This window comes from Oncorhynchus mykiss, chromosome 28 (genome assembly GCF_057628025.1).
Source record: "Oncorhynchus mykiss isolate SJ-2025 chromosome 28, ASM5762802v1, whole genome shotgun sequence".
NCBI classification, from domain to species: Eukaryota; Metazoa; Chordata; class Actinopteri; order Salmoniformes; family Salmonidae; genus Oncorhynchus; species Oncorhynchus mykiss.
In genome coordinates, this window is record NC_143049.1 from 32,863,575 (window position 1) to 32,876,416 (window position 12,842).

Below are 12,842 nucleotides of genomic sequence, written 5' to 3' on the forward strand. Positions count from 1 at the left end.
CTCAACACCAGCCAATTAATAGTAGTCAGTCTGCCCTCTGCTGGCTTATTGGTTGACTGACATGGGAGTGATTCCTATCTGTACAGACCAGTATCTACAATGTAGAGTTACATGGGTAGGTACAGGGTAACTGCCCACTGCCACATAATACTTACTCTGCTGGCTGTTTATATATTTAATTGCATAATGAAATTCTCATCAAATTAAACTATAACACACAAGCAAGCTTGGCTGAAATAATAAGGAATGTAAACGATGTTGAATCATTTCTGTGACATGAGTTTGGTCTGTATGGCAAAGTTATTCACTTACAGCACAACAACCGTTTAAGGCTTGTGGCAGAAACAAAATAAACAGGTCGTAAATATAGTTACAGATATCAAAATCTCAGTGAGGAAGAATTATATTGTTCCAGGAAGACTTTGTCAAACCTTTTTTGTAGCAGGGACTTAAAAGCTATGGTCTCTTTTGTGTCAGGAACCACTTGCATTAAAGAGAACTGACCAAATTAGAGTCTCGGGGACCGCCAGCAAACTGTTGAGAGACACTGATATAGCCTTGAGAGTGTGATCTTCTGTCTGTGAGTGTGGAATTCTCAGTTTGAGTGGGTCCGTCAGTAAGTACTCACCTGTCAAAGAAAAATGAAGTACAAACAGACAGACACGAGAGGGAGGTATATTTGGTTTGTCTGTCATTAACTTTTTCTCCCACTTTACATGGTAACATACTCAGATTCAACAAAACTGGTACTTTTTTCCTTTGTTGTGTAATCAATGATTAAACAAATAACACACAACAAAAACTTCAGTCGAGAGCTGATCTTTGTGCACTTTTATAGTGACGCATAAAGCCAGACCCAAGTGATCATGGAGAACTAGGTCTCTATTGGACTAGACATTTTCAGTCACCCTGCATAGGACCACAAAGACACTCAGTATTTCAGCATTCTGGAGAACACAAAATAATATTTAATGTGCAGAACACAAAATAATATTTAATGTGCAGTGATGCACACTTACAGATAAACAGGGTTTAAATTTAGGACTAAGCCCAGTTTAAATTTCAAACTGCTCCAACACCGTATGTGATGTAACCAATATCATTGTCATGCCAGTTTAATCCAGAAATTTGTACTACTGCAATCAAGGTTGCTTGTTTCTCGATGACCTTATGTTGAAAGAAATATGAACTGAGACAGGTGTTTTCTATGTTTTATTAGTATACAGGGGAAACCCATAAGACAACAGTGTTTATCTAAATTGATTAGCAGAGATGCTCTCTCTTTCCCTCTCGGTCTGTCCTTTTCTTCATGATCTTTCTCCATCTAGTCCGGAGAAATGGTTGGTCTGTGAAAAAAGCATGTGCTTGTCTAGGTTTCCACTGACAATGATGTACAGAGATTTTATCACAGAAGATGTAATTTTGTAAACATACTGTACTGTATATGCCTCTGCTTGACAACAAAAACAAGCAGCTCGCAGAGCAGAGAAATTCTAAAAGTCTTGTCCCTATACAAAGGCCCCCGACTAAAATGACAGACCTGTCAGTCGCTGTACTACTATCACAGTGAACCCCCTCAGAGGGTTCATGTAAGGTTTTTCAGCAGAGCATCTCATTCACTCTGACACACACACACACACACACACACACACACACACACACACACAAAATAGCCCCCCCCCCAAAAAAATTGAATGAATGGAAATAAACTAAGTATATTGTTGCTGTAGCTAAAAGTAGCTGTGAATGGTAGTTGTTGGCAGTGTGCGGAATTTCAATTCTCCTTGTCCAGGATGGTTTTGACATTGGCAAACACCTGAAACAGAGAAGGAGGGAAAGAGATGCATTAGAGAAAACCAAATTCATGTTTGTGTTTTTGTACATGTGCAATCCCCTGGGGACAAGTGTGTGATTGCCCTCCGGAGGGTGCAAGGGAACAGAGAGACAACCAATAGGGAAAGAAACATCTCAGATTGAGGGAATTCTTACTGAATTATAAGATCATAGGGAATGAGTGTATACTACTGAGTGTGTACTACGGAGTGTGTACTACGGAGTGTGTTCCAAATGCACATCATGTGTGACTGCAATGGTGCAGTGCTGTATACTTGTCACGCCCTGACCTTAGAGAGCCTTGTTTATTCTATGTTTGGTTAGGTCAGGGTGTGACTTGGGTGGGCAAATCTATGTTTCTATTTCTTTGTTGGCCTAGTATGGTTCCCAATCAGAGGCAGCTGTTTATCGTGGTCTCTGATTGGGGATCGTACTTAGGCAGCCTTTTTTTCCACCTTTAGTTGTGGGATCTTGTTTGTGTGTAGTTGCTTTCTGCACTGCATGTAGCTTTCCGTTTTGTTGTTTTTTTCGTGTCATTTTAAATAAAAGTAAAATGTACGCCTACCACGCTGCACCTTGGTCCAATCCATCTCTAAACGATCATTACAATACTCCTGTTGCTTACTTTGTCCACACTGTACGAGGCATCCACAGTGCGCACCTTGCCCTGTTTCTCATACAGTGAGATGACGGGCCGTGTTGACTGCAGGTAGGTCTGGGTCCTTCAGGGGAGGAAACGAAGGCTCAGAAACAGGGCTGACACGCGCCCAGGACTTAGAGGAGACCCAAGTACATACAGCCAAGCTAAAACATGCTCCAGGGTGTATTATTTTTAAGGGTGAGTCAAGGTGGAACTGAAAATCGCAATCTCAAAAGCAACGCCCGTCAATGTTTTTTCACTATTATTAAAGGTGCATTATGTAGTTGTGTACAACCTGACTGATTGCAGATAGAAATGTGAGTTATAGATCTGTCACTCATTACAAGCAAGTCTGATTCACAATAGATCTGTTCTATATGAAATATTTCTATGCTTTCGCCTCGTTTAATTTTTGCTTGATATTACTTTCGGTTTTGTACATCACCTTAAAACTGCTGAAAATATGATATTTTTGGTGACTGAAACTATATTTCACAGAGGTTTAGATAGCATGATGATTCTCTACACTATACATTGCTTGTTGTGTCGCATTAACTGAAATTAGAATTTTAGAAACCGGGAAAAGGCAGAGCTATTTCAACATATGGCGCTTTATAAGCACACTTTTTTTTTTAAAGAGCAAGAGCCGTGTCTCCTTTTGAGAGGTCCAGTTCATGTTAAAAAGGTCAAAGGTCATGGAAAAAAGGTCAAAGATCATGGAAAGCTTTAGCGTTTGGACGCTACCTTTTCTCCAGGCTCGCTCTGTTGTCATCGGTGCGCCCGCTGCTCTTTCCCTCTTTCTACACATCTGTCGATACAGACCTGTAGACAAACAAAAACAGAGCTCTCAGGATAAAGATTGCACTGTCAGCCAAGCAATAAAGACATTCACACTCGGAGGCAACTTTCAGAAATAAAAGTCGTACTCCAAATGTGTCATATCTGATATGTTGCCCCTCCTTGTTCGCCCCCTCCCTTTCCTCTTGGAGATCCTTGCCCCCAATGCCGTATTATTACCTCATTGCTACAGTCGAAGACAAGCACAAATTTGACGTCAGCCTCCCCATCCATGATGGTGGTCCACCCATAGAGGTTCTTTGTTTCGGGGGAAGCCGTCGATGAAGAAGTGGATCTTCTTCTCGTCTAACTTCCTGGTCTCCTCCATGGCCTGAGGACAAAGGAAATTGAAAGTTAAAGGGATATTCTTCTCCAAATCGAAGTCAGACATTTTTATGTCTAAAAAGTATTTATTACACACCACCTGTAGACCTCACTGGGTGAACTATCCCTTTAAGGGTGATGCAAGGATTAATTCAGCCTATGGAGCAATGACAGAGACTATTTCAGTACTCAGACTATTTCAGTACTCTGTAAACACCTGCCTCTTGGAGACAGGCCCTTACATCCTAATCAGAAAGCACCAAACATTCTGTAAACAACAGCCTCTTGGAGACGGGCATTTACACTACCAGTCAAAAGTTTTAGAACACCTACTCATTCAAGGGTTTTTCTTTATTTTTACAAATTTCTACATTGTAGAAAAATAGTGAAGACATCTAAACTATGAAATAACACATGGAATCATGTAGTAACCAAAAAGTGTTAAACATATCAAAATATATTTTATATTTGAGATTCTTCAAATAGTCACCCTTTAATGAGAGAAACCCTTGAATGAGTAACGTTAGGTGTTGTAAAACTTTTGATTGGTAGTGTATATGCTAATGAGACAGCACCAAATGTTAACCAAATGTTCTGTAAACACCAACCCCAGTGGCTTGTAGGAAATCAAAACTAAAGGCAGTGCTGTCAGCTGCTACATAATCACAGTGTTCACAGAATGTCATCAACACAATACAACAGTGAATAATCAGTGTGTTCTCTGTTCTTATACATTCCGTTTGGCGTCAACCACTATCAACAGATATGAGAATAATCCATAACATTCAGCATCAAGTCTGGTGACCATCAACACACACCTTCAGTGTCACAAACACTAGAAATCATGTGTATTACAGAAAGAACAAATATATTCAAATTCTGTTGATCATTCTAATCTAAATAGGAACTTTAGTAACCTTACATCTCCCCATAAAGTCTTTCCTAACAATTTAGCTAGCCTAATTTGTTAAGGAATCAATTGGGTTATGAGAATGAAATTGTCTGGGAGTAATGTAGATCCTTTAAAAGGAGTGCAATAGTAACAATGTCCCAAGCAGAGAATAAATATAAAGGAGTCACATGGTATATGCCTAAATGGTTATTGTTCAACAGTGAGTCGCTGTGCTCCATTGACTCTGAAAGCAGGGGAGGGGTTTAGGGAGAGAGGAGACAGCATCACTAATGCCCTTTAACTATTATTGTGCTGAATGAATGGACACTACACGCGGGTTCGTGTTATTTCATGCTGGGACAGGATGCTTGCTCAAACTCATTTGGCCACAGCCCTAAATTATGAATATAGGGCAGGGATTGACATTAAGAGCTTAAAGACACGTTAGGAATATTTTTAGGTTGCCCAAAGATTATGATCACAAGCCCGAAAAATTTAAGAAGCTATTTTCACCTACACAGGGGAGGAACCAGAAAGATCAGACTAATTGATTTATTTGCATTTTGGCTGTTATCAGGAGAGAGGAATGAATTGCCAGCTCAATGGTACAACCACAGAGAAGGCTCAACTTGCACAACTGCCCAGGTCACTTGCCCGGGGCAATAGGACAAACTTTAATGCCAATCCCTGATATGTCAAAACACACATCAAAGTAGTTGGCAAATGTATGAAACAACTTGTCACAGAAGAAAGATAAAAGAGGCCTGCTGAATATCAGTAGTAGACATCTATTGATGCAAAACACCCCCCAGACATCTGCCTTGATTTCTCATGCCTCCCTGTTCAAGGGCCCCGTTGGTTGGAGGGGTAGAGCAGGTGATTAAAAAAAGACCGTAACATAAAGTGAATTGCACGGCAGCTGAACATGATAAGATGTACACTACACATCCGCATGACGCCAATAGCTGTTTGAATGTTAAATGACGAGACAGAGGCATTGATGCGAGTAACCAGTCTTGTTCAGTACATGACAACACATCCGGGTATCTCAAGCACCCCGGTAAAACACAAGAGTTGCAGTAATGAACATTTACCAACAGATGGCATCACTGTGCCATCTTACACCCATAACAATAGCGGTGCATAGGCTACTCTGTATGTAGTTAGAAGCCGACCACCATAAACACATTCCATTCTTTTCTCAACAGAGGCACCGAGTGTTCAATGTAAGACATGAAAACACTAGCTACTGATTAGAATAGAAGTCATTGCTGTTTTACATAACAAGCTAGCTAGCCTCTGTCTCTCGTTGGTGAACTAACTATAGCCCACTTTGAATTCTTGAAGGGTAAACTACAAAACAGAATCAATGAGTTAGCCAGCTAAATAACGTATTATTTTTAAGAAAGATAAGCTAGAAATTAACATGTTCTAATTGACACAAAAACCTGGGAAACGGATTAAAAGCAGCTACTATACACCTCTTTCATGTATTCAGAAATAACTTTTATCCATAGCTAGTTAGCTAGTTAGCTAGTCGAAAGTGTAATGATGGAAAAAATATATATAATGATTATTCATTGCTCACATAGCTAGTTAGCTAGTGTGGTCCTGGCATAGTTATACTGGTAACTGCTCCTTCTTCTATACGTGGCTATGCTAACTAGCTAGCTAATGAGTAAGGTACATTTAGAGGACAAGAACCGGAAGTCGATACATTCAGCTGGTCTCCACTGGACAGAAATTTCCACAACCCCCTCAAATGTATTAGTGGTTTATTTCCTAACACAACTCAATGCCCTGTCAAATGATCATGGTCCGTCTCATACCTCAACGATTCTGACGCACTGGGTTCCTTTGCCCGAGCCAGGTCCGCCTAACACGAACACAACCTGCGCCTTCTTCATGTCGATAAAAACGACGGTCGCAGCCCTGTACACAACGCTCGGCACCTTCGCAGATAAGCTACTCAATAAACTGAAAATCATAAACCGAAAACAACAGCCGATCAATAGTCGGCAGAACAGGTTGAATTACCTGTTTATGAACGTCAGTGGGAAGTCTGCAGAAGCCAACACCACTTCCAACTGTTGACGTTGCCAACCAATGGCAGCACAGGAGTGTCCATGGGGTGTTAACCACGTCTATGTATACTTGTTTTTTCAACGCAGGGGTCTGGTGTACGCCTCTTCCTCACTGGTTGTCGCTGTCTATCCTCCCAGCATCAGCACCTAGCCTAACTGAACAGCGACCGTTCTCGAAGAAATGATGCTCTACCAAGCGAGGGAGTTGGACGGATAATGGTTAATCGGTCGACGGAGAAAGACATGGATGATTCGTGCCACCAAAACATTTAAGGGATAAATGAGCGGCTGGGTATCACAGGAAGTCCCGGGCACGTTTGTGCAGTTCTGGCTGCTTTCTCTCACCATTCATAATGCACCATTCATGATGCGAGCTTCCCTCATCCTTGATCTCAAGAATGGCAAGAAGAAAACATTGAAATAGCCTAGCGTTGTTGGCTCGACAGGGCACCATAGCATGCCACGCGCTGTTTCGTTGTTTCATATAGACTGTTAGGCTATAACTAGCCTACTATCATCGGGTTTAGGAAGGATATGAGCCAAAGTCTTATTGTTGTGCCGAACAAGACAATCTTCTTTGAGGGCGCCGTACCAAAAGCAGGGCTATGCAAGCCATCCAAACAAAGGCACCCCAACACCCCCATTGACTCACCAGCTGTCCCGTCGCCACTGACATGACAACGTCGAGCCGAAAGAGCAGGATCAAAGGGCACCGACCTGCAGCCGGACGCGTGGACTCGAAAAGGAAGGGGGCGACGGACTCGAAGCGAGGAAGCAGCAGCCCGAAGAATGCCGAATTGCAGTTTCTAGGGATAAGCACCAAGGGCAGTGCGGCACTCACCAGTCATATCGGGGGAAGGTGGTGGGGGAGCTGTTCAGTGTACCTTCCCCCCACTCTTCGTTCTGCTTCTACCTTGTCCTTTACGTTCCATTTTCCCGGCGCGAAAAAATGCTTGAAAACAACTGCAGTATTGATTTGATTTCGAATGTTGGTTCTGTGTTTATATTCAAAATGATTAACCTATTTCGTTTTCTTAAGCCGTTTGACTGCATCAGTGATGGGCAATTGAAATATTAATCTTGATTTACAAGCTCGCTGGAATCCGAGAGGGACTGATGTACATACTGGTCAGGTATCATCTCCTCCCTCCGTCTCTTGTTCTGCTTACTCTGCTACTTGCCAGCACCATGGGCTGTATCCAGAGCATCGCCTGCAAGCCGCGTATTAGAAGGGAGAACATTGTAGTCTACGAGGTATCGGCCTCCATTGACCAGTGCCCAACGGTGATAGAGGAGAACTCGCCTATAGTGCTGCGGTATAAGACACCATATTTCAGGGCCTCAGCCGGGATCGTAATGCCTCCGGTGCCCCGCAATGAAACCTGGGTGGTGGGTTGGATCCAGGCTTGTACTCAAATGGAGTTCTACAATACTTATGGTGACATTGGCATGTAAGTTCTGAGCTGTCACCAATCAGTAGTCATTCAATCTGACTGACTGACTGACTCTGACTCTTTCTCACTTTCTCTCTCACACACACACACACACAATAGGCTTTAGTTCAGTGGGCTAATGTCTTGAGTAACTTGGCCAGACGATCCAGGTTTGGTACCCAGTCGGTCACATAATGTGAGCTGTTCTGTCTATATGCATCCGTTGGTGTGAGTGAAATTCTAGCAGCTGTACATTTCCTAGGCTACTATTAACATAGTCCATTAAGCGAGGCTATTGTAATGTATCATTATCATAAACTGTTATACTGTTTTGTAAGCCAGATATGATATAATAATATAAACTCTTCGTCCACTACCAAAGGTCCAGCTGGGAGTTACCGGAGCTCCGCGAGGGCCGGGTCAAGGCCATCAGCGACTCGGACGGGGTCAGCTACCCCTGGTACGGCAATACCACCGAGACTGTCACCCTCACGGGCCCCACGTCCAAGCCGTCGCGCCTCACGGTCAGCATGAACGACAACTTCTACCCCAGTGTGACCTGGGCCGTGCCCATCAGCAACAGCAACACAGCCATGCTGTCACACATCACCCGAGACCAGAGCTTCATCACCTGGCTGGTTGCCATCAACTCTGTTACCAAGGTACTGTAGGCTTCAGAACATGGACTTACTTGGACTTTATGAACTGCTCTGTTTAGTTTTTGTTTCATTATCTTAAAAGGTATAATTCACTTTTTCCAACCTCTAAAGTGGTCTAATCTCGAGATAAATCCACATCCCACACAATCAGTTCTATGGATCCAACAATACGTTCCTCAATCCCAAATGCATGGGAATGATTAGCACCATCTAATTAGTTTGATCAACCCAAAAAATGGTGTGCAATGTGGACTCATCCCAACATATGACCACCTTTGAGGTCTGAAACCATCTGATAAACACATTTTGGACTGAACTAAGCCTTTAAATGAGTGTTTTCTATGGTGTTCCTGGAGTACCCCCAGGGCTGTTCATTTCTGTCCTAGCCCAGTGCAGCCTTGGTTCGGGGGTAATCAATGTAGGCTACATATTGCAAAACACTTCTTCTCTATGTGCTAACTGTAAAGCTCTTTGGGCTGCAGCGTATTACATGACAGTTGCTATACAAGACTCAGTGGATCCTGCTGATGGGAGAATGGCTCATAATAATGGCCTGAACAGAGCAAATGGAAAGGCATCAAACACTTGGAAATCATGTGTTTGATGTATTTGGTACCATTCCACTGATTCCGCTGCAGTCATTACCACAAGCCCATCCTCCCCAATTAAGGCACCACCAACCTCCTGTGATGCAAGTTAACTTTTACGAATATAATTTTTTCACTTCCCAGGAGCGCATTGTGCTGCAGACGGTGCGGTGGCGGATGCGGGTGGACATCGCCGTGGACCCTGACATGCCCCTTGGCTCCCGGGCCTCCCTAGTGGGCCGTCCTCACCAGGAGCAGCCCCACATCCTCAACTATCAGGAGCCAATCCTCTCCAACGCCCTGGGACGACCCAATGCCAACGACGCCCAAGTGCTGATGTGGAGGCCCCGCAGAGGGGCGCCCCTAGTGGTCATACCGCCCAAATAAGGTCAAAAGGACTGAGAAAAAAGAGATGTGATTGGTTCACGGTAATGAGGAAGTGTGGACCATCGCAAAGCAGGGGAATTATGAGTTATCTTGCCAAGATGTCAGCTCTTCACTCATACCTACTACTGTCAGGGTTCAATGGATGATAAGAAATTGTGAAACAGTATTTTCTCTGGACTGGACTGCATTGGAATTGGCACAGCGGAAATTTACAGAGCTAGACTGGTTTTAGGTGCAGGCTCAAAACTGCATCAGAGTTTGATTAAGTTGGACTGTTTTTGGACGGCCACAGTCCTGAATTAGAGTTGTATCCATTGGACAGAAAGGGACAGAGCTATCGAAGTTTCATTGAGGTGGACTGAACACAGAACTGCATCCTACTGTAGATCTTATTGCATGAGAAAGAAAACGGTCTATGACTGGAATAAGAATACCATTTTATATAAGCTCATCACATTGAGGATATTGAATGGAACTTCTTACATTGGCCATGAAATCCTGCAAGCTGGAAAATCTCCTCAGTGCCAATTATGGATATAACAGCCTTTAACGCTCATACAACATTTTAAAAACACATCGTTAGATTTAATTATGAGTCAAATCATATTATATAAATTTTCTGTTAGTTTAAGATTAACTCACATCAATCAGATTGTATTAAGAACACCGACTTGGCATAAAGTTCTACAAAGAAATGGTCTGATTGTAGTCTTATTGAAATACGCCATGTTTATCCATTCAAATAGAAACATAGAACATGGACGGGTTAAAGGTGTGGGTTTTCTCGTGTCAGTTGAGTATCTACACGTACAAACATGAATGTCCAAGTCTAAGTCCAACCCTTGCCACTACCCATATTGCTTATCTTTACCATCCATTCCGATATACTCAAAGTGTCTTGGGTGAGGGGATAGGGGTTTATTTGGGATTGGGCCATAGTCCCACAGTACACTATTAAGGCAGTGGTCTGGGCTGGTATTGGGTTTATTCAGAGGTGTCCCTATCCTATTACACAATGTCACATGATTCATTCTCCATCTATGCTCCTCACCAGGTTCAGTCCACACCTTCCCATCTGTCTGTCCATCTATTTCTCTCCCTCCCATCACTCCATTCTCTCTCCTCTCCACATGTCACAATCCCTGAATTTCTCTCCACTCCAAGACTATGCAAACACAGAGGGACTGTTGAGTGAGATAAAAAAAAGTACCAGTCAAAAGTTTGGACACACCTACTCATTCAAGGGTTTTTCTTTATTTTTTACTATTTTCTACATTGCAGAATAATAGTGAAGACATCAAAACTATGAAATAACACATGGAATCATGTAGTAACCAAGAAAGTGTTAAACCAATCAAAATATATTTGAGATTCTTTGAAGTAGCCATCCTTTGCCTTGATGACAGCTTTGCACACTCTTGGCATTCTCTCAACCAACTTCACCTGGAAGGCTTTTCCAACACTCTTGAAGGAGTTACCACATATGCTGAGCACTTGTTGGCTGCTTTTCCTTCACTCTGCGGTCCAACTCATCCCAAACCATCTCAATTGGGTTGAGTTCGGGTGATTGTGGAAGCCAGGTCATCTGATATAGCACTCCGTTACTCTCCATATTGCCCAAATAGCCCTTACACAGCCTGGTGTGTTGGGTCCTTGTCCTGTTGAAAAACAAATGATAGTCCCACTAAGCACAAACCAGATGGGATGGCGTATCACTGCAGAATTCTGTGGTAGCCATGCTGGTTAAGTATGCCTTGAATTCTAAATAAATCACAGAGAGTATCACCAGCAAAGCACCCCCCCACACCATCACACCTCCTCCATGCTTCATGGTGGGAACCACACATGCGGAGATCATCCGTTCACCTACTCTGCGTCTCACAAAGACACAGAGGTTGGAACCAAAAATCTCAAATTTGGACAATTCAGACCAAAAGACAGATTTTCACCGGTCTAATGTCCACTGCTCGTGTTTTTTGGCCCAAGCAAGTCTCTTCTTCTTATTGGTGTCCTTTAGTAGTGGCTTCTTTGCAGCAATTCGACCACGAAGGCTTGATTTACACAGTCTCCTCTGAACATTTGATGTTGAGATGTGTCTGTTACTCTGGGCCTTTCTTTCGTGTGGCGGTCCTCATGAGAGCCAGTTTCATCATAGCGCCTGATGGTTTTTGCGACTGCATTTGAATAAACTTTCAAAGTTCTTGATATTTTCCGTATTGACTGACCTTCATGTCTTAAAGTAATGATGGACTGTCATTTCTCTTTGCTTATTTGAGTTGTTCTTGCCATAATATGGACTTGGTATTTTGCCAAATAGGGCTATCTTCTGTATACCACCCCTACCTTGTCACAACACAACCAATTGGCTCAAACGCATTAAGAAGGAAAGAAATTCCACAAATTAACTTTTAACAAGGCACACCTGTTAATTGAAATGCATTCCAGGTGACTACCTCATAAAGCTGGTTGAGAGAATGCCAAGAGTGTGCAAAGCTGTCATCAAGGCAAATGGTGGCTACTTTGAAGAATATAAAATATATTTTGATTTGTTTAACACTTTTTTGGTTACTACATGATTCCATATGTGTTATTTCATTGTGTTGAAGTCTTCCCTATTATTCTACAATGTAGAGAATAGTAAAATAAAGAAAAACCCTTGAATGAGTAGGTGTGTCCAAACTTTTGACTGGTACTGTAGGTGGATAAATGATTAGGAAACACAGGGTGGAGGTATTTTTCACAATGATGGCTTTCGTCATTTCCCCAAAATGGCTGCTGTTCATTGATTAAACTGAATCTTTTTCTAGCCACATTCACAATTGTCATTCTTGGGTAAGATGGACGCTATTTCCATGTTAGATATTCAAAGAAATGAAAATAGATTATATATGAACACAGTTTATGCAGCTCTTACTAGGCACCAAACATATTCAGTGATCTGTTGTTATAGAGACTGTTTTGGTTTGTCTAAACTTGACACCATAGGAAGCAGGGTCGCCTTCATTAGGGCACAACGTAGCAGGATGCTTTGCAACATAAACATGTGGGCAGTCTCACCCTGTCTTTAGCCTGTTTTGTTCCATTTGGTGCCCAAAGACCCAGTTGTCACACAATTTATTACCTCTTTGCTCATCAATAAATCCTGCTTTGTGATTTCATGCCTAGA

General features: G+C 42.5%; 1 protein-coding gene and 1 pseudogene across 2 annotated transcripts; one reads left to right on the forward strand and one right to left on the reverse strand.

Moving 5' to 3' along the window:
- Positions 1–1,199: 1,199 nt before the first annotated feature.
- Positions 1,200–6,433, reverse strand: LOC110508982 (UMP-CMP kinase-like; annotated as a pseudogene). The gene is made up of 5 exons (XR_016492895.1): positions 6,356–6,433; positions 3,491–3,641; positions 3,218–3,295; positions 2,459–2,555; positions 1,200–1,816 (listed from the first exon to the last, which is right to left on the reverse strand). The product of XR_016492895.1 is annotated as a UMP-CMP kinase-like (transcript).
- Positions 6,232–10,373, forward strand: LOC110508981 (protein FAM78B). Its single transcript, XM_021589915.3, has 3 exons — positions 6,232–8,061; positions 8,426–8,705; positions 9,434–10,373. Exons 1-3 carry the CDS (start codon positions 7,727–7,729, stop codon positions 9,674–9,676), a joined length of 858 nt encoding a protein of 285 aa, XP_021445590.1. The 5' UTR covers positions 6,232–7,726; the 3' UTR covers positions 9,677–10,373.
- Positions 10,374–12,842: the final 2,469 nt, after the last annotated feature.

Bases quoted from the DNA above. Each gene is read 5' to 3' on its own strand.
- LOC110508981 (XM_021589915.3), top strand. From the start codon at position 7,727: ATGTACATACTGGTCAGGTATCATCTCCTCCCTCCGTCTCTTGTTCTG. The intron at 8,062-8,425 runs GTAAGTTCTGAG...CCACTACCAAAG, and splicing joins ACTTATGGTGACATTGGCAT to GTCCAGCTGGGAGTTACCGG. The intron at 8,706-9,433 runs GTACTGTAGGCT...TTCACTTCCCAG, and splicing joins CCATCAACTCTGTTACCAAG to GAGCGCATTGTGCTGCAGAC.